Source organism: Rana temporaria, chromosome 3 (assembly GCF_905171775.1).
Source record: "Rana temporaria chromosome 3, aRanTem1.1, whole genome shotgun sequence".
NCBI classification, from domain to species: domain Eukaryota; kingdom Metazoa; phylum Chordata; class Amphibia; order Anura; family Ranidae; genus Rana; species Rana temporaria.
The window spans coordinates 432,269,793-432,291,801 of NC_053491.1; the positions used below are offsets into that span (position 1 = coordinate 432,269,793).

At 46.4% G+C, this 22,009-nt stretch overlaps 1 protein-coding gene across 1 annotated transcript in view; it reads right to left on the reverse strand.

Moving 5' to 3' along the window:
* The window catches only part of COLGALT1 (collagen beta(1-O)galactosyltransferase 1), a 91,623-nt gene extending 73,767 nt beyond the window's left edge, over positions 1-17,856 (reverse strand). Inside the window, exons 1-2 of the mRNA XM_040346349.1 lie at positions 17,505-17,856; positions 12-122 (exon numbers count right to left, since the gene is read on the reverse strand). Of these exons, the coding sequence (XP_040202283.1) occupies positions 12-122; positions 17,505-17,731 (338 nt within the window). The 5' untranslated portion in view covers positions 17,732-17,856. The remainder of the gene's footprint in view (positions 1-11; positions 123-17,504) is intronic.
* Positions 17,857-22,009: the final 4,153 nt, after the last annotated feature.

The following is a 22,009-nucleotide window of genomic DNA, read 5'->3' on the forward strand; positions in this document are numbered from 1 at the left end:
TGTTCTGGTACCTGGGGTGCTCCTGGGGCCTCCACTCCACGTGATGGTACTGGCTCTGGACATTGATGAGCCATTCTCGTAGTATGCTGCTTGTATTGTCCAGATTGTGATCTGTGGCCACCCTGCGGAAGAGAAAACAGACCCAATCAGATATTCTGGTATAAACATAACAAAGACATCCATCTGAAACAGCAACAACAACTTTCAGAAAAATCTATCCCGCTAAAATACATATGGTGAGAGGACTCGGAACCATGTCAATAGTCTCCAAACTGGGGCCTTTTGCTTGCCTTTATCTGGCCCTTGGGACAGATAAATCAATATACTGAATCAATATACAATTCCTACCACTAACAAAGGGGGCATATTTCCTGTTACCAAAATCAACAACGGGGCAGTATTTCTCCCATTGACACCAATGGTGAGGCACTATTCTTACCACCAACAATGGGGTACAATTCCTCCCCCTAATGCCAAAGATGCATTGTTTACTCCCACTGACGCTAGTACAATTTCCTGACCCGATGGTCACAGTCTGGCCCTCCTAAAGCCTGAAGGACGGTAAACTGACCTTTTGTTTAGACAGTTTAGAGCCCATGGATCTAGGTCAACAAGAAGATTGAGGATGCCTTCAAGTGCATCTGTAATTGTGTAAAACAAAAGGATAACCATGGGAAGGTTGGCTCCAACTTGCCCCCCCCCCCCCCCCCCAAACCCAGATAAAAAGATTTAGTTAAGATACGTTTACCTTAACCACTTTAGAGCTGCGCTATAGCCGAAAGACGTCCACAGGGCGGCTCTCAACTGCCGGGTGGACGTCCCTTTATGTGCATTCCCCTGGCGCGCAGCGGGGAAGCACTGTGCCCGGCGCATCGCTGAGATGCCGATGCGCGTGCCTGGCGGCCGCGAGGTCCGCCAGGTACCCGCGATCGGCGGTGACAGCAGGGACGTGGAGCTCTGTGTGTAAACACAGAGCTCCATGTCCTGTCAGGGAGAGAGGAGACCGATGCTGTGTCCCTTTACATAGGGACACAGCATCTGTCACCTCCCCCAGTCAGTCCCCCTCCACACACAGTTAGAACACACCCAGGGAATACATTTAACCCCTTCCTCACCCCCTAGTGTTAACCCCTTCCCTGCCAGTCACATTTATACAGCAATTAGTGCATTTTTATAGCACCGATCGCAGTATAAATGTGAATGGTCCCAAAATTGTGTCAAAAGTGTCCGACGCAATATCGCAGGCCTGACAAAAAAAAATAAAAAAATAAACGCAGATCGCCAGCATTACTAGTAAAAAAAAATAAAAAAATAAAAAATCATAAATCTATCCCCTATTTTATAGGCGCTATAACTGTTGTGCAAACCAATCAATAAACGCTTATTGCGATTTTTTTTAACAAAAATATGTAGAAGAACACGTATTGGCCTAAACCGAGGAAAAAAATAATATTTAAAAAAATAATAATATCCCAATTTTTTTATTTTAACAAAAAGTAAAAAATAGTGTTTTTTTTCAAAATTTTCTGTCTTTTTTTGTTTATAGCGCAAAAAATAAATAAAAAATTTGTGGGGAAAAAAATGATAAAAATATAATTTGGGTACAGTGTTGTGCAATTGTCATTCACAATGCGTCAGCGCTGAAAGCTGAAAATTGGTCTGGGCAGGAAGGGGGGTTAAGTGCCCAGTAATGAAGTGGTTAAAAAAAATAAAATAAACAAAATTATAAACACTTCTAGTTGGTTGATTCACAGAACTCTGTGAATGAATGGACGAGGCCATGTGGGCTATGCCCTGCATGGACACGCTCTTTTCAAAAAGTGACAGCTGGCATGGGGAACTTCTCCCCGTACTTCTGTCACAAAGAAGGCTCAGATCACCGAGCCACTACAGGAGAGGGAATGTGTTACCTGTTCCACCCTAAAAACAGGTGGAACATTAAACAAGTTCTAGAAGGTGAACTTATATATTTTTATATTTAAAAGGACATTAAAGACATGCATTATCTACTCTGATAAAACAACATTGCAATCTTGTACTAAATGTACACTGATCTGCGCTGTGTGCAGCTTTGCACATCTCAGCGCAGTGTCTGTGTGCCAGGATGATTGACAAGCACATGCCAAAGTCACATCATACCCACTAGACAATCAAGACAACCAAAGACCAGCTTCCAGAAGAAGCCCAGAATATGTCAATGTCTGGCGAGGGATCCAAGAGTGGCACCACTAGAACATAAGCGAGTATCTCCAGGCTTCAGTTCTGCTTTAGGTTGTACCATTAAAGTGCCATCCCTTTGTATAAGGGAGAAGCTCTAGGAATGGATAATATAGATGCTGACTATGCAATGGCAGCCTCCATATTTCTCTCCCGACAGGTCTCTTCTAACATGAAACTACCATACGAAAAACATGGTGGTGGCAGCATCATGTTGTGGGGATGCTTTTAGCAGGAACAGGGAAGCTAGTCAGAGTTGACTGGAAGATGGATGGAGCCAAACACAGGACAATCTGAAAAGAAAACCTGTTCGTCTGCAAAAGACTTGAGACTGGAGCAAAGGTTCACCTTCCAGCAAGACGACCCAAAACATACAGCCAGAGCTACAATGGAATGCTTTAGATCAAAGCATATTCATGAGTTAGAATGGCCCAGTCAAAGTCCAGACCTAAATCCAATTGAGAATCTGTGGCAAGACTTCAAAATTGCTGTTCACATTTCTCTCCTGACAGGTCTCTTCTAACATGAAACCACCATAAGAAAAACAGCCATCATGCAGGCTCTTCAGCCAGACTAATCTAGGACTCACTACAAACAAGCATGCAACAAGTGAAACTCAAACTTCTAGCCTGCATACTTATAACAAGTCAGTGACTTGCCAGGCAATGACTGAAGAAATCAGCAAAAGAAGAGCATGTAATTACAGTCTATTTCAAAACACACTTCAACCTTCACCTACTCCAAAAGATGAATTGTACGGTGTCCTGGTGAGTAAAACATACAACCCCGTCTTACAGATTTGACAATTGTTCCAGAACGGCAGTACAGATGCACTGTGTGTAACAGAATAACTGAGAAGGCTCACGTTTCCTTCAATGGCCACAAGAAAGCCGACCTTTGGTTGGGATCATCAGAGACTAGCGAGGTCAGCCAAGGGTATGACAACCTTTTGCCCTGCAGGAAAAATACCTAGAAGATGGAAAACAAAGAACTATAGAGTTCTGCGCTTCAGTTTCCAGGTGTACATCTGCTGTGACCATTATGAGCGAGTCTTCAGTTACATTGACACGGGTATTTGTGTACAGATAGTTTGCTGGATTCAGAGGCAGGTGTCATGTGGAGGGACGGGTCATATTGTCTTGGCATTTTTTTTAACATCGCAAGAAAAACAAGTTTTTAAAATGTTTGGTATTTTTTCTTTATATAGTTAAAAACTCAATGGCTAGTATATACCACCAAATGTTCCACCTGCAAGTGCAAGCTTCCCTTAAGTGCCAAATATTCTTACCAAAACCAGCAGTGAGAGTTTCTTCCTCACTACACAATGAGAAGGTCCTTCAGGTGCCCATGTTACTGCCTGGTGACATGCACACTCCTCATTGGCAGTCCAAAAGTGGGGTACTATCTGGGTCCTTAAGACTCCAATGGCAGTGTAATATCATTGCAAGGGGCAGCAACAGAACTGGTAAGCAGCAGATCCAGATTGCCACATTGGATCATGGCTCTCAAGAAGTGGAAGAGATGCCACAGAGGGTCACATGGATCAGACAAGTTGAATAGGGTTTAGGAGGGCTTTTCCCAAATAAAAATGGTGAATGGGTGAGAGGAATTTGCGAAGGGCTTTAACCCTTAACGCCCGCCGCACGACTATTTACGCCTGCAGAATGGCACGGACAGGCAGAAGGACGTATATATACACGTCCTTGCCTTCTAGCGGGTGGGGGGTCCGATCAGGACCCCCCCCCGCTGCGTGCGGCGGGTTCCCTCGGGGAGAGATCAGGGACGACGGCGCGGCTATTCGTTTATAGCCGCTCCGTCGCGATCGCTCCCCGAGGCTGAAGCACGGGGAGAGCCGTATGTAAACACAGCTTCCCCGTGCTTCACTGTGGTGGCGCATCGATCGGGAGACTCGATCGATGATGTCAGTCCTACAGCCACTCCCCCCTACAGTTGTAAACACACACTACGTGAACACTAACCCCTACAGCGCCCCCTATGGTTAACTCCCAAACTGCAACTGTCATTTTCACAATAAACAATGCAATTTAAATGCATTTTTTACTGTGAAAAGGACAATGGTCCCAAAAATGTGTCAAAATTGTCCGAAGTGTCCGCCATGTCGCAGTCACGGAAAAAAATCAAAAAAAAAAAAATCGCTGATCGCCGCCAATAGTAGTAAAAAAAAAAAAAAATAATAAAAATGCAATAAAACATCCCCTATTTTGTAAACGCTATAAATTTGGCGCAAACCAATCGATAAACGCTTATTGCGATTTTTTTTTACCAAAAATAGGTAGAAGAATACGTATCGGCCTAAACTGAGGAAAATAAAAATTTTATATATGTTTTTGGGGGATATTTATTATAGCAAAAAGTTAATATAGAATTTTTTTCAAAATTGTCGCTCTATTTTTGTTTATAGCACAAAAAATAAAAACCGCAGAGGTGATCAAATACCACCAAAAAAAAGCTCTATTTGTGGGGGAAAAAGGACGCCAATTTTGTTTGGGAGCCACGTCACACGACCGCGCAATTGTCTGTTAAAGCGACGCAGTGCCGAATTGTAAAAACCCCTTGGGTCATTTAGCAGCATATTGGTCCGGTCCTTAAGTGGTTAAAGGAGTTGCAAAGGAAAAAAAAATGTTGCCTAAAATTAATGTCTGCAAGGTAGACAGACAGAATAGTGTAATGATTCTGTTAAACAACTTGTAAATACCTATTAAATTCCTTCATCTATATCACCTCCGGCGTTCTAGTTTCTGTTCTCTCATTCACTTCCTGGTTTGCGGTGCTCTTTCGTGCAAGAACTACATTTCCCAGTATGCATTGCGGCACGCCCAATAATTCACACCTCCTTGAAGTCTCTAACACGTAGAGAGCGTCCTGCCGCACAGATGTAGTTCCCAGGAGGGGGTGAGCACGTCACTGAGCACCACAGTAAAGCCTCCCATCACGGTGGTGAGTAACAATCAGACAAGCAAGAAGTGAACAGAACAGAGAAGAAATAGAGCGACTTCTGAGCAAAAACGAACAATGAGGAAGTGAAAAGAGGAATGTCTGCAGGTAAAGGATGCTTATTATGGAAAAAAAAATGTTTTCCTTTACAACCCCTTTAAGAGCAAAACTTCCATAAAGTCTTGATGGCTTATAAAAACCTAAAGCTGAACAGAGTTGTGTCTATTTTATGTTATATTACACAAATCCTTTCTCTACACTTCCTGATGTTCTGCAAATACTTTTTTTTCTTTTGTAAAAATAAATTTAAAAAAAGCATATATAGACGAATAAACAGTGTTCTGTAGCACAACCCTGTGTGGGACGAGGGCCTCAGCAGGACGAGCCGTATATGGAAATAAACAATTCATCTTATAAATGTTGCAGAGACACGTTCTACTTGCTCCATCCTACACATTGCCCCGAGGATAGAATACAGCAAAACTCAGATTATTGTAAATACAATATTTAAACAGATTCTCTGGGGTCCCAACAAACCATAATTGTAAACGTGTGTGACCCAGTCAGACAGCTTCCTATTGGTTGATACAGGACAGCTTTTTCCGCTAGAGTTAAAGCTTCTGCCTCACCCTAACCCAGTGTTTCTCAAGTCCATTCCTCAGGCCCCCCCAACAGGTCAGGTTTTCAGGATTTCCCTCAGATGAAAAGGCTGTGGTGATTACTAAGGCAGTGAAACTGATCAAATCACCTGTGCAAAATAATGGAAATCCTGAAAACCTGACCTGTTGGGGGGGCCTGAGGACTGGAATTGAGAAACACTGCCCTAACCAAAGATGTGTCCACACCCAACCATGACTGAAGTTCTGGTTGACACAGCACAGCTTTTTCCACTGGAATGAAAGTTCTTATTTCACCGCAACAAAGGATGGGTCTACTCTCAACCGTAAGTGACGTTCTGGTTGATACAACACAGCTTTCTCCAGTAGAGGGAAAGTTTCCACCTCATGTTAACCAAGGATACGTCCACACCCAACCATGACTGAAGTTCTGGTTGATACAGCACAGCTTTCTCCGGTAGAGGGAAAGTTTCCACCCCATGTTAACCAAGGATATGTCCACACCCAACCATGACTGAAGTTCTGGTTGATACAGCTTGGCTTTCTCCAGTAGAGTGAAAAGTTTCCTTCTCACCTTAACCAAAGATGTGTCTACTCTCAACCATAAGTGACGTTCTGGTTGATACAGCACAGCTTTCTCCAGTAGAGGGAAAATTTCCACCCCATGTTAACCAAGGATATGTCTACACCCAACCATGACTGAAGTTCTGGTTACAGCTTGGCTTTCTCCGGTAGAGGGAAAATTTCCACCCCATGTTAACCAAGGATACGTCCACACCCAACCATGACTGAAGTTCTGGTTACAGCTTGGCTTTCTCGGGCAGAGAGAAAGTTTCCAGCTAACCAAGGATGTGTCCATACCCAATAGGGCGTTTCCTTTTTGCAAGGCAAAAAATAAACTAACATTTTTGCAGACTTTGCTTACGCCGCGAGTCTCAGTGATGTAAAAGATATATATGCTAAATTTCAAGAAGATTGGATAATATTTAGAGGTTGCACACTTTGATTTGTTTTGTAAAGGTAGGCAAAAAATACGATTTTTTATGTTAATTCGTTTTATTGGGAAAACTAGAAATCACAAAAAAAATTAAAATACTATTAAAACTATACACTAAGATGAATAGGTAATATGATAGGCAAAACACGTGTTATATTAATCAACTTTGAACGACGCAATCTCTTGTTTTGTTCGCTTGGTGACAACTTTTCTGTGATGCTCGACTACCCTCAACAAGAATTGTTTTTGTTGTTCATCCCTGACCGATTTGTTACACTTCTTTATCGGAGCAATTCCTCTTTCTGCGGTATCATTGACAACCTTAAGAGCGTTCACATGGCTTCTTAGAGAATCACTGCAGTATTCTGTCACGTTGTGGATCCCAAACAATTCAAAGAACGTCTTTGTTTTATTAGTAATGAAATGGCTCAGGTATTTTCCTTCAAAAAACATGTTTTTACCCTCTAATCGTTTCACTGCCTTTTTCTTTGCAGGTTTGGTTTCTACATTTTTAGTCATATTTTGATCTGCTCACCAGTGCCTTTCGGGGCAACGGGTACGCCAAGCAAATGCTAAAAATCGTTGCCAGTCACTAGAACTGCAACTCTATCTTCCAAAGTTTTGACATTCCCATGGGCAACTGAGGGCAACAGTTTACTATCCCAATGCAAGACCAAATGAGGAGGATTTTCAGAGTAACTCTTCGATTTTCTTTGCCATTTTACTTCTATTGATGGCCCGAGCTCCGTAAACGGTAGCTGCAGATATGGAAATTTTTGAAACATCGCGGCCAAGGCTGTTTGCAGTTGTTATAAATGAAATACTTGCTTGTCGAATAGATAGCGGTTCTCGATCCCAAGTAGACGCGAGTGTCTGATCAAGAAGTTTTAATCTAGGACAGGGATATGCAATTAGCGGACCTCCAGCTGTTGCAAAACTACAAGTCCCATCATGCTTCTGACTCTGGTGTCATGCTTGTGGCTGTCAGAGTCTTGCTATGCTTCATGGGAATTGTAGTTCTGCAACAGCTGGAGGTCCGCTAATTGCATATCCCCGATCTAGGACTTGAATGTATTTTTTTCGTTGCTGGAGGCGAAAACTCTTCGTCACTAGTTGCTTGTGATGATAGAGATGAGTCTTCCAGTATAATATACGTATTGATTTCAGCGATAGCTTTGTAATGTTTATTCTTATATGAATCTTTTTTTTCCTTCTTTTGTACACAATGTTGGAAATTTCACTAGTTTGTGATTAAAGTGATCAATGTGTGCAACCCCTAAATATTATCCAATCTTCTTGAATTTGGCACATATATCTTTTACATCACTGAGACTCGGGGCGTAAGCAAAATCATATGAAAATCACATCTTTGGAAAAATGAAACACCCTAATACCCAATCATGACTGAAGTTCTGGTCGATACAGCACAGCTTTCTCCAGTAGAGTAAAAATTTCCACCTCACCTGAACCAAAGATGTGTCCACACCCAACCATGAGTGATGTTCTGGTTGATACAGCACAGCTTTCTCCAGTAGAGTGAACATTTTGACCTCACCTTAACCAAGGATACAGCCACACCCAACCATGACTGAAGTTCTGGTTGATACAGCACAGCTTTCTCCAGTAGAGTGAAAGTTTTCTTCCTCACCTTAACCAAAGGACGTGACCACACGCAACCATGAGTGAAGTTCTGGTGGATACAGCTCGGCTTTCTCCAGTAGAGTGAAAGTTTCCTCCTCACCTTAACCAAAGGATGTGCCCACACCCAACCATGACTGAAGTTCTGGTTGATACAGCACAGCCTTCTCCAGTAGAGTGAAAGTTTTCTTCCTCACCTTAACCAAAGGACGTGACCACACGCAACCATGAGTGAAGTTCTGGTGGATACAGCTTGGCTTTCTCCAGTAGAGAAAGCTTCCTCCTCAACCTTACCTATCTGTGCCCACACCAAACCATGAGTGAAGATCTGGTGGATACAGCTTGGCTTTCTCCAGTAGAGTGAAAGTTTCCTCCTCACCTTAACCAAAGGATGTGCCCACACCCAACCATGAGTGAAGTTCTGGTTGATACAGCACAGCCTTCTCCAGTAGAGTGAAAGTTTCCGCCTCACCTCAACCAAAAACGTAACCATGAGAAGTCTCATTATTAAAGATGCGTGAAAAGATCTCATAAACCAGAATCATTTCTAAATGAATAGACTGGGGGTAAAAAGTCAGCCTAAAAAAAAAATCTGGTCTCCCCACAATCTGCTTTTTAGATGTCAGATCGCATCTAAAGCCAACCCTTCTTTTAGGTCTCTGTTACATTCCATTTCTTTCCTGGAGACATGGCAGTGAGAGGTTATCTCTCCAAAGTGAGAAGATATCCGCTTTTAGGACGTTTTTTCTAGAACAATTGCCCTCAGTGGATGATCTCCCCTTTGCTCCTGTTCTAGTGACAACTGTAAAAAATGTGGATTTCCCAACTAGATCTGTCCCAACGACAATGGTCACCTAGACAAATAAAAGGGTGAATCTCCCAGGACATATAGCAATAAAATATTAAGGTTTTAACACATCTTCACTCCCCTGATAACTAGAAAAACATTGATAGATAAGCTTCAACTGAAAGGAACAGAGAATATTTCAAAGTAGCTAATAAAGACAGCGGAAAGTAAAACAGCCCGATCTGATACTTGTTCTGGGTCAATGGAAATTTTTTAAAACCTTGGATCAACATAACCAGGCAACAAGTGTTTCCAAAAAGAGAACTCACCAATTAAGCCAACATATTTTCTCATCACTTCTATTCACGGAAGTATCCCCAGCCCACATACAAGCAGACCCGTCGCTACAGGACAGGCAAAACAAACAATTGCTTGGGGCCCCGAGCTGGCCTGGGGCCCCCAACTTCCCCTTCCCAGGCTGTAGCGTGGCCGAGCTCCTCCTCCTTCCTCCTGGAGTCCTGTCAGTCTGGCCGGGTACCGCGCATGGTACAGGAGATTCAGTTTTCTGTTCCCGGCCAGACTGACATGAAGTGCACACTGAGTGCTCACTTCCTTTCAGTCCGGCAGGAAACACAGGAAACTGAATCTCCTGTCCGGCACGGTACCCGGCCCAGCCCGGGCACTATCTGATAGGGGACTGGGGACCCATAATGATAGAACACTGGACTGACAGGAGGAAGAGGAGCTCAGCCACGCTACAGTGGCAGCCAACAGGAAAGAAGGGGAGGCGAGAATAGAAAAACATAGGGACTGAGGGGGGGGGGGGGTGAAAAAGCATGGGTGTAAAAAAAAAGTGTAGCGCTAACTTAGGCTTTGCATGCGGGGGGTGATTGGGGGCCCCCATTTTGCTTGGAGCCCCCAAATTCCTTCAAACGGCCCTGCATACAAGCCTAGGTGGGGGTAAAGGCCAAGTTCACTTTCCAGAAAATAGCCTATGCCAGGCATGTCCAAAGTCAGGCCCAGGGGCCAAATGCGGCCCCCCTGTTGATTTTATATGGCCCCCCTGGGGATTTGGATGTATATATTGTTTGTGGCCCCCAGGGCCACAAAAGATATATACTGTATTTATTGGCGCTGCCTTGGAGGGGACAGGATGAGCGCCGTCAGATTACATGAAGAGAATCTCCTGTTTACTCAGCAGCGTCTCTATTGGAAGTCCCGTCTCCTGGGATGCCATTGGACGACTGTTCTGTCTATTAAAGAGGCCACAGGATAAACAAGGCATTCTCCTGTTTGTAATCTGTTGGCACTCGTCCCGCCCCCCTCCCTCTGCCCTCTGAGGCTGCAGATGGGCATCGTTCAGGCTGCACTGATGGCAATGGTAAGGCTGCATTTATGGCACATGTGAGGCTGCATTTATGGTACATGTGAGGCTGCATTTATGGTACATGTGAGGCTGCATTGGTTGCAATGGTAAGGCTGCATTTGTTGCAATGGTAAGGCTGCATTGGTTGCAATGGTAAGGCTGCATTCATGGCAATTGTAAGGCTGCATTCATGGCAATGGTGAGGCTGCATTCATGGCAATGGTAAGCCTGTGAGTGTTATACGCCGATAAATACGGTATATCCAAATAACACGCCCAAGCTCATCCTTAGTCCTAAGCAGCGCTCTGGGATTCGTTGGGGCCACAAATAAAATATATACAGTATATCCAAATAACACGCCCAAGCTCATCTCTTCACCACACACAGCCACAAAGGCCAGAGAATTCTTGTTGGGCCGTGTATTAGTGCTCAGACGAACACACTTAGGCAGAATTTTAATGGTTCAAAGAATGTCGGGCAAAATAGTCGGCCCTCACGCATGTTCACTTAATCAAATCTGGCCCTCTTTGAAAAAAGTTTGGACACCCCTGGCCTATGCAGTGAAGGGGCCCCATTAGATACAAAACTGTGTAGTTTGTAAATCTTTTAATAATGGTCATACCTGTAAGCCATGTGGGTCCCACTGGAAGCCTGGCAATCCTTGTTGCTAGAATGCAAAAATTGTTGGGTTTCACTCCAGTAATGCTGGAGGACGGTTTTCACATCCTAGCAACAAGGCAGGACATGGTGATTGCCAACTGGAAGGTAGGCATCCAGAGGGGGGCAAAATGGCCTACTGAATATTTTACAAAGCTGATCAGCTTAATATTTACTGGGGTCCCTTGACTACATAGACTATTTCCTGCAAGAGGTGAACTTAGTCTTTTATGTTTGATCCCAGAGTACTGTTGCTGCTGGTTCTCTCACCAAGCTCATTTCTCTATTCAAATTTCCCTGACCACATTCTTACTATGGCATCCCACACAGCTGCCTTTGTAGCCCTACTATTGAAACTTACCAGCCAATCCCAAAGAACCCTCCCGGGCTGACCTCAGTTGGCAGCTATAACTTTATTTCCTAAAAATTAGACAGCAGATTTCACCTCTACCCCATTACCCATCGTATCACAGATGTGGTGCCCTATACCCCAATAATACAACACCTATGACCCCCAACCCTTACCTGACCACAGATGCAACACCCATGACCCTCTGACCAGCAATGCAACAGACATGACCCTAATCACTATCTGACCAGCCATGTGATACCTATGGCATCAACTCCTATTTGACCACCGGACCACAGATGTGACACCTATTCCCTCATCTTCTTCCAGACCAAAAGAAGACACTTATGACCCTCACCCCTATCTGACCACAGTTGCGACACCTGTGAGCCCAACCAATATCCGGCCACAGATGCAACATCTGTGATCCTCACCTCTAACTGACCACAGACTTGATACTTTTGAACCTTTTCCCTCTGCCAGATCACAGAGGACACCTATGACCTCATCCCCTGACAGACTACCAACGACACCTATGCCACAATCCCCCACCAGACCACGAAGATCCCTATGCCCCCATCCCCTACCAGACGAAAGAGGACACAATGACTCCATCCTCTGCCTGACCAAAGAGGTCATCAATGACTCCATCCTCTGCCTGACCACAGATGACCCCTAAGACACGGTCCCCTGCCAGACCACCAATGATCTATAGCCCCATCCCCTGCCAAACCACAGATGTCATCTATGCCCTCATCCCCTGCCAGAAAATAGAAGCCAGCTATGTCCCCAGACGTCACCTATGCCGGAATTTCATATCTGACTGCAGAGGACCTCTCTGCCCACATTCCCTTTTGAACCACAGAAGACATTTATGCCCCCCCCACCGGACCGCAAAGAACACATATGACCTTGCACCTAACAAACCAACAATAAACCCTATGGCTCCATCCCCTACAAAACCACAATGACCCTTTGCCCTCATCCCATATCTGACCACAGATGTCCCCTATGCCCTCATTCATTGTTGGACCATGGATATCCCCTATGCACCCATTTAATATACGAGCACTGATGTACCCTATGCCCCCTACCCATATAGTATCACACATGTCCACATCTCATATCTGACCACAGACGTCTGCTATGCAGTGCTGTATCCTGGCCTAGGGCAGCATTTTACAGGGGGGCACGGAAAGAGTCCCACCGGCTTGCACTACACTATTAGTGTATCGCCAGTCTTATGGAGCGGACTGGGCTGAGAGGCAAATTAGTCTAGGGCCCCTATAAAGCGGCCACACTGCTTCTAGTATCCAGGCGGCCGGCCGGCATTACGCAACTGTGGGGGGGGGGGGCGCTGCTTCTAATTTAGACTGTCCTATCCTCCTGGACCACAAACCTTCCTCACTGTGCTATATGTTTTCTGCTGCACCATTGGCATGATTATATCTTCTTAGTCCTCTCCATAAAATTATCAGAAATTTGTGCTTAAAGGTGAACTATAGGGTTATAGCCACTGTCAGTTAATTGTTTACCATCCCTGTCCCATTGCAGAGATTTCCCTTCACTTCCTGCAAAAAGGATGTGAGAGGAAATCTATACAAATTAAGGGAATCCATTGCCCCCCCCCCCCCCAGAACTAGTGTCCCTACTCAAAACTTTCAGGACGGGTCTTAAACAGAAAGGGGTGTGGCCTTGGCAGGAAGGGGTAGGTCATATTTAAATTAAAGGGTGCATGCGTTTAGTCAGGCCTAGGGCAGCACAAAACCTAAATACACTACTGCTGCTTTGCCACCATCTTCTGCTAGACCACAGGTGTTCCCTATGTTGCCACCCCATATCAGAGCACAGATGTCCCCCTATGTCACCATCTCATATGACCACTAATGTCCCCAACCCATATCTGACCACAGATGTCTGCTATGCCCGCATCCTCTGCTGAACAACAGATGTCCACAGTGCCACCAGCTCATACCTCACCACAGATGTCCTTATCCCCTGCTGGACCTCAGATGTCCCCATCTCATATCTGAACACAGGTGTCCCCTATGCCCTCATAACATATTTGACTCCAGATGTCCCCATCTCTATTCTGGACCACAGATGTCCCCTATGCCCCTTTACCACGCCTGACCACAAATATATTCTATGCCCCCATCTTTTGCTGGACCACAGATGTTCCCAGCTCATATTTGACCCCAGATATCCACTATGCCACCAACCTGGACCATAAATGACCTCAATGACCCCCATTCAATATCTGACTACAGGGGTCCCCTATCAGACCACTGGTGCGCCTTATGCCCCCATCTAATATCTGACCACAGACGTCTGCTATACCACCATCTTCTGCTGGTCCATAGATGTCTGCAATGCCACCATCTCATATCAGACCACAGATGTACTCATCCCTTACTGGACCCTAGATGTCCCTAGCTCAATTCTGGACCCCAGATGTCCCCAATACAATTTCTAAGCCCAGATGTCACCCATGTCCATATCCCATGCCTGACCACAAATGTCTGCTATGAGCTGGACCCCAGATGTTCCCAGCTCATATTTGACCCTCAAATGTCCCCATGTCCTCATCCCAATCCTGTACCATAGATGTCCCCTATGCTCCCATCCAATATCTGACCACAAGGGTCCCCTATGTCCCCATCCCATATCAGACCACAGGTGTCCCCCATGTCCCCATCCAATATGTCTGCATCATCTGCTTGTCCACAGATTTACTCAATGCCACCAGCTCATATCTGACCACAGCTGTCCTCATCCCCTGCTGGACTCCAGATGTCCCCATCTTCATTCTGGACCCTAAAGAGGAACTGCTCACATAATTTGTAATAAAAACATCTTTGCCATTCTGAAGCTTCCCTCCAACCACATTGCAATATATATATATATATATATATATAAAAAAAATTATATACACTATATTGTGATTCTGTACTTGCCAAATATGCTGCAGAAATCTCCCTCCACTGAGTCTGGCTGGAATCATAACTGTGGGCAGCTGAAGCTGTTGCCTGTTCACTTCCTGGATTTACACAGACACACATCTCCAGCTCTGCAGCTCTCATTGGCTCTCCTATGACACACCCCCCCCCCCCCCCCCTCCAGGCAAACTCTCAGGAGAGTGAGAGAGAGCTGTGCATGATGTCATAAGCCTAGTTTTTTTTTCCAGACAAGAAACAGGAAGTGGGATGTATAAGGTATTTACTGTCAGAAAAATGTTTTACTATCCAAAGTTAAAACAATAAGGGCAGAAGATTTAATAGATGGAAAGGTGAAGAAAATTACTGAAGTTCTGCTCTAGGATGTCCCCATCTCCATTTTGGACCCCAGGTGCCACCTATGTCCCTATCCCATGCCTGATCACAAACATCTGCTATGCCCCCTCCCCTGCTGGACCCAAGATGTTCCCAGATGTCCACATCCCCATTCTGGACCCCAGATCTGACCACAGATTTCACCTATGCCCCCATTCTCTGTTGGACCATGGAGGTCCCCTATGCACCCATCTCATATGAGCACAGATGTCCCCTACCCATATATGATCACAGATGTCAACGTCCCATATCTGACCACAGATGTCTGCTATGCCACCATATTCTGCTGGACCACAGGTGATCCGTATGTCGCCACCTCATATCTGACCATGGATGTCCCATCTCATATATGGCCACAGATATTTTTTACCCATATCTGACCACAGACATCTAGTATGCCCGCATCCTCTGCTGGACAACAGATGTCCACAGTGCCACCAGCTCATACCGGACCACAGATGTCCCCTATGCTCGCATACCACATTTAACTCCAGATGTCCCCTACGTCCCATGTTCATTCTGGACCACAGATGTCCCTATCCCATTACCGACCACAAATATCTTCTATGCCCCCCATCCTCTGCTAGACCACAGATGTTCCCAGCTTATATTTGACCCCAAATATCCAATATCCTGGAGCATAGATGTCCCCCAATATGCCCCCATCCAATATCTGACCATAGGGGTCCCCTATGTCTCCATCCCATATCACACCACAGGTGTCCCCTTTCACCCCATCCAATATATCTGACAACAGACATCTGCTATACCTCCATCCTTGCTGGTCCACAGATGTCTGCACTGCCACCAGTTTATATCGGACTACAGATGTCACCATCCCCTGCTGGACCGTAGATGTCCCCATCTCCATTCTGGGCCCCAGATGTGCCTTATGTCCCCATCTCCATTCTGGGCCCCAGATGTCCCCATCTACATTCTGGGCCCCAGATTTCCCTACCTCCATTCTGGGCCCCAGATGTGCCTTATGTCCCCATCTCCATTCTGGGCCCCAGATGTCCCCATCTACATTCTGGGCCCCAGATGTGCCTTATGTCCCCATCTCCATTCTGGGCCCCAGATGTCCCTACCTCCATTCTGGGCCCCAGATGTGCCTTATGTCCCCATCTCCATTCTGGGCCCCAGATGTCCCCATCTACATTCTGGGCCCCAGATGTGCCTTATGTCCCCATCTCCATTCTGAGCCCCAGATGTGCCTTATCTCCATTCTAGGCTCCAGATGTCCCCTATGTCCCCATCTCCATTCTGGGCCCCAGATGTCCCCATCTCCATTCTGGGCCCCAGATGTCCCCAGACAATAGATAGATTACACACACACACACACACACACACACACACACACACACACACACACACACACATATATATATATATATATATATATATATATATATATATATATATATATATATATATATATATATATATATACACACACACACACACACACCCAAACAATTTCTGACCCCAGATGTGACCTATGTCCTTATCCCATGCCTGACCACAAATGTCTGCCATGCCCCCAACCCCCTTCCCTCTGCTGGGAACCCAGATGTCCCCAGCTCATATTTGGCCCTAGATGTCCCCATCCCATTCCGGACCCCTGATGTCCCCTATGTCCTCATCCCCATCCTGGACCACCCATGTCCCCAGTCTGGACCCCAGATATCCCCTATGTCCTCATCCCCATCCTGGACCACCCATGTCCCCAGTCTGGACCCCTGATGTCCCCTATGTCCTCATCCCCATCCTGGACCACCCATGTCCCCAGTCTGGACCCCTGATGTCCCTATGTCCTCAACCCCATCCTGGACCACCCATGTCCCCAGTCTGGACCCCTGATGTCCCTATGTCCTCATCCCCATCCTGGACCACCCATGTCCCCAGTCTGGACCCCTGATGTCCCTATGTCCTCATCCCCATCCTGGACCACCCATGTCCCCAGTCTGGACCCCTGATGTCCCCTATGTCCTCATCCCCATCCTGGACCACCCATGTCCCCAATGTCCTCATCCCCATCCTGGACCACCCATGTCCCCAGTCTGGACCCCTCATGTCCCCTATGCCCTCATCCCCATCCTGGACCACACATGTCCCCAGCCTGGACCCCAGATGTCCCCAATGTCCTCATCCCCATCCTGGACCACACATGTCCCCAGTCTGGACCCCTGATGTCCCCTATGTCCTCATCCCAATCCTGGACCACCCATGTCCCCAGTCTGGACCCCTCATGTCCCCTATGTCCTCATCCCAATCCTGGACCACCCATGTCCCCAGTCTGGTCCCCTATGTCCTCATCCCCATCCTGGACCACCCATGTCCCCAGTCTGGACCCCTCATGTCCCCTATGTCCTCATCCCCATCCTGGACCACCCATGTCCCCAGTCTGGACCCCAGATGTCCCATATGTCCTCATCCCCAGTCTGGACCCCTGATGTCCCCATCCCCATCCTGGACCACTCATGTCCCCAGTCTGGACCCCAGATGTCTCCTATGTACACAAGTAGTCACCTCCCCTGCCAGCCCATATATTGTCCCCAGCCAGCTGCCAGGACCCCAGCCTGTCCTCACCATAGTGAGATCCGGTCCTTGGGGTAGCGGAGTCGGTCCAGCGCCCCCAGCACCTCCGGCAGGGACCCCTCGGCGTTCCTGGCCAGCAGGGAGAGGAGGACGGTGGGCGGCCGTAGCTGGGACTCCGGGTTGTAGCGTTCCTCCGGGAAGTAGGCGGCACTGAGTCCGGAAAGTACGGCGGAGAGCAGCCACAGCCGCCGCACACACTCACAGCACCTCCGGTACATCGCTGCCAGTCCGGTCACTTTCTGTCCTCCGACTACAAATGTCTGGCCGGAGAGGTGGCTTAAAGGAGAGGCGGTGTCAGCGGCGACGGAGAGCTGCGATTGGCGGCCACAGAGGCGCTCCCTTTAAGCCGGCCAATATTTCTCCGCCGACTCCCAATTTTAAAGGGGAGGTGTGCTGTCAATTGGGAGATCTCTTAAAGGGGTGGGCTCACTGCCAACTCAAAGCCGTAATACACGTTGTAGAAGCGAATCATCCAGCGTGTGGGAGGAGGAGGAGGGGGCATGAAAGACCCCATTCACTAACACTGACACCTTCCCATTGGTCAGGATGTGACACGTGGCTAAAATCACCCATACACCATACAATCTAATCTTGTACAATTTCCTTTGGGGTAGATTTTGATGTGTCTAAAACTCCTAGTCCTCCACCCAAAAAAAAAAAAAATATATAGAAATATATATATAAATTTGGCACTTGCTTACTGGGCACATATACCCCCCTCCTGCCCAGGTGAAATTTCAGCTTCCGGCACTGCGTCGCTTTAACTGACATTTGCGCGGTCGTGCGACGTGGCCCCCAAACAAAATTGACGTCCTTTTTTCCCCACAAATAGAGCTTTCTTTTGGTGGTATTTGATCACCTCTGCGTTTTTTATTTTTTGCGCTATAAAAAAAAAAAGAGCGACAATTTTGAAAGAAAATTCAATATTTTTTACTTGTTGCTATAATAAATAGCCCATTTTTTTTAAAAAAAATGTTTTTTTCTCAGTCTCGACCGATACGTATTCTTCTACATATTTTTGGTAAAAAAAAAAAAATCGCAATTAGCGACTGGTTTGCGTAAAAGTTATAGCGCCTACAAAATAGGGGACAGATTTTTTTTTTTTTTTACTAGTAATGGCGGCGATCTGCGATTTTTATTGGGACTGCGACATTATGGCGGACACATCGGACACTTTTGACACATTTTTGGGACCACTCACTCATGCTATAAAAATGCACTAATTACTGTATAAAAGTGACTGGCAGGGAAGGCGTTAACACTAGGGGGTGAGGGAGGGGTTCAATGTGTGCCCTGCATAGTGTTTCTAACTGTGGGGGAGGGGACCGATCTGTGTCCCTATGTACAAGGGACACAGATCGGTCTCCTCTCTCCCTGACAGGACGTGGATCTGTGTGTTTACACACACAGATCCACATCCTTGTCTGTGTAACCGCCGATCGCGGGTGGCTGGCGGACATCGCGGCAGCCAGGCAGGCGCATCAGCATCTTAGTGATGCGGCAGGCACGCGCCCCCCAGTGGCTGGAGGCCGTATATAGACGGCCTCCCGGCAATTGGGATCCACACTGCGGTCGTACGGCCGGCAGCAAGTGGTTAAAATCCACACCAGCCTCAAAGGGCCTGGTATATATTGGGAGGGGACCCCCCACACCGTTTTTTTTTTTTTTTTTCATTTTTTTTTTTTTTATTGCCGGCAAAGTTTTTTTTCTATTCAGCTGTCAGTGGGGAAGCCCGGTGACAGCTAATGACTGATCCATCATTAGGACTCAGTGGCTGGCTTCACCGGCCTACTCCTTAACCACTTTAATACCTAACACTTCCCAACCCCCCCCCCCCCCCCCCCCCCCCCCCCCCCCCCCCCCCCCCCCCCCCCCCCCTCCTGCCCAGGGCAATTTTTAGCTTTTAGCGCTGTCACACTTTGAATGACAATTGCGCGGTCATGCAACACTGTACCCAAACATATAATTTTCATTATCATTTTCTACCCACAAATAAAACTTTCTTTTGGTGGTATTTGAGGGGATTTTATTTTTTGCTAAACAAACTAAAAAAGACCGTAATTTTTGAAAAAAATTCAGTTTCTATTATAAAATGTTGTTTTCTCCTTCACTGACGGGCATTGATGAGGAGGCACTGATATGCAGAATTGATGGGCACTGATGGGCAACAATAGGCGGCACTGATGGACACTATTATAGAGCCCTGATGAGGAGGTACTGACAGGTGTTACTGATTGGCACTGTTATGGGCACTGACAGGCATTCCTGATGGGCACTGACTGGCAGCTGATTATCAGTACAGCCCCCATGAGAGGTGCCACACCAATGCCAATGTTCTGATTATCAGCGCAGACCCCCCTCTGACAGGGAGAGTTGCTGATCAGCCAAGAAAAGACGTTTACCGTCTCTTCCAGGTTCAGGCTGTAATTAGTCACAGCTGATCACGTGGTAGGAGCGGTAGTCAGAGGCTCCATACCACGATCGGAGGTGCTGTGTGTCAGGGCGCACGCCGCCATGTTATCCTGCTGTACATCATATGACGCTCAGTCAGGATAAGTGAACCACCTCCCGCCCGTCATTCTGCTATAGGCCGGACAGGAAGTGGTTAACAATCAGAAGCAATTCACTGTGCGCTTGGCAGGCAAACATCGCACGAGTGCCCTGAAAATGAAGGCGTTTGGCGAACCCCCAAACGGGCGCTGTTTAGGATAGAACCGATGCTCTGCCTGAAACAGTTTGCCAACCTCTAGCTGCTAGTATAGCCGGCAGCAATAATCGATGTCTTTGTGGGCACCGGGATTGCCGCGGGAATCGGTTGCTAGCGGTGCGGTATTAACCCCCGCTAGCGGCCGATAAAGGGTTAATACCGCCCGCAATGCACCTCTGCCGCGGTGAAGGAGCGGTATACATGCCGCTCCTCTCACCGCTCCTAAGATGCTGCTGACAGGAGATTTTTTTTCTCTCCCGCGAGCGCATCGCCTCAGTGTGAAATCCCTCGGGCTTTCACATTGAGTAGGCAGTGAAGGAGTTTTTCAGGCGGTATAGCAGCGCTATTTTTAGCGCTGTACCACCTGAAAAACACCTCAGTGTGAAAGGGGTCTTAGGAGACATTTTATGGCGACGCTTATAAAATAGTTTCAGTTCATTGACATTTCATTGGATTTCTGACATGACCTGTTTTCTATAGGACTTGCCACATCATTTCAGTTAGCTTGAGGTCAGGACTTGTCCTACAGCACAGATTTTCCTTGGCTTAATGTAAACCTGTGTGAAATTCGCTTGATGGTTCATATAGTAATTCAGAAAAATCGTTCAGCAGAGCGTTTGGTGGTAGCATTAGGAGCTTGACAAATTTCACATGAAAACCCTGAAAACTTTTGTTTGTTACAATAAGTACAATTTTTCCCCAAACGATAACCCCTCCCACAGTTTTCCATCCTTCTATGATTTTCTACATTACTATGGTTCAAAATGATTTTCAATTTGATCCCATTAAATCACAATTCCAGGAATTCATCCATTTTATAAATAGTGAAGGCACATTACGAGTTAAGTCCAAGGATCTGCATGACATCTACTGGGCTTATCTCTATTATTTATATCTGATAGGTTTATTGCTCTGCCCCAAATACACTGGAGACACTAGGGGCTGTGAAAGAGGAGATAGGGACACAGAGCAGTTATGTCCATCCTTCCCCCTCTGTTGCCTATTCACAGAAGCCTTTGTATTTTGTGAATGTGCTCACAAAATACAAAGTCTTCTGTGAATGGGCAGGAGGAGGGGAGGGGGGCTGGTATAGCAGTTTCAGGACTCTCCCGTTTAGGATCCATAGCTTACTAGGATCAGCGTTATGCCTCGTTTCCACTGAGCGGATCGGTTCGGTACTGTACGCTTTTTTGGGTGTTTCCATTATGAAAGCGTGCCATTAAAAAAAAAAAAAATGAAAGCGTGCCATAAAAGCGAACCCTACCGGACCATTCTGGGTCCTGCTTCAGATGTGGGGCCATAGAGAATGGAACGGTTCCATTAGGGCGGACCTACAAATACATCTCACTGATTGGTGGATGTGCTAGGCTTTTTTTCTAAACCTTGCATGGTCCCGGATGGTCTGATTTGCAGTGGAAATGCTCTGCAGAATAGACCGGACCATTCTAACCCGTTCCATTCTAAGCGACCCGAACCGATCCGCTCAGTGGAAACGAGGCATTAGACTCCTGGATCTAGAGCGATAGCTGTCTTCCATGAATACTATAAAGCTTCCAGATCTAAATATTAGCGCTAAACCCAGGAGGTGTCATGCACCTCGCTGGACTTTACTCATAATGAGCCTTAATTTTTTTTTTTTTTACAAAGCAGCTGAATCCTGGAATTCAGCTTTAAATATTAGACACTTTCTTACTCCTACTGAATGGAGCAGAGAAGTGAAGGAAAGATGCCCCATAGACAAAGCACCAATTTTTTGTTATTGTACCTCTATGGATGCCCTCCCAGCAAT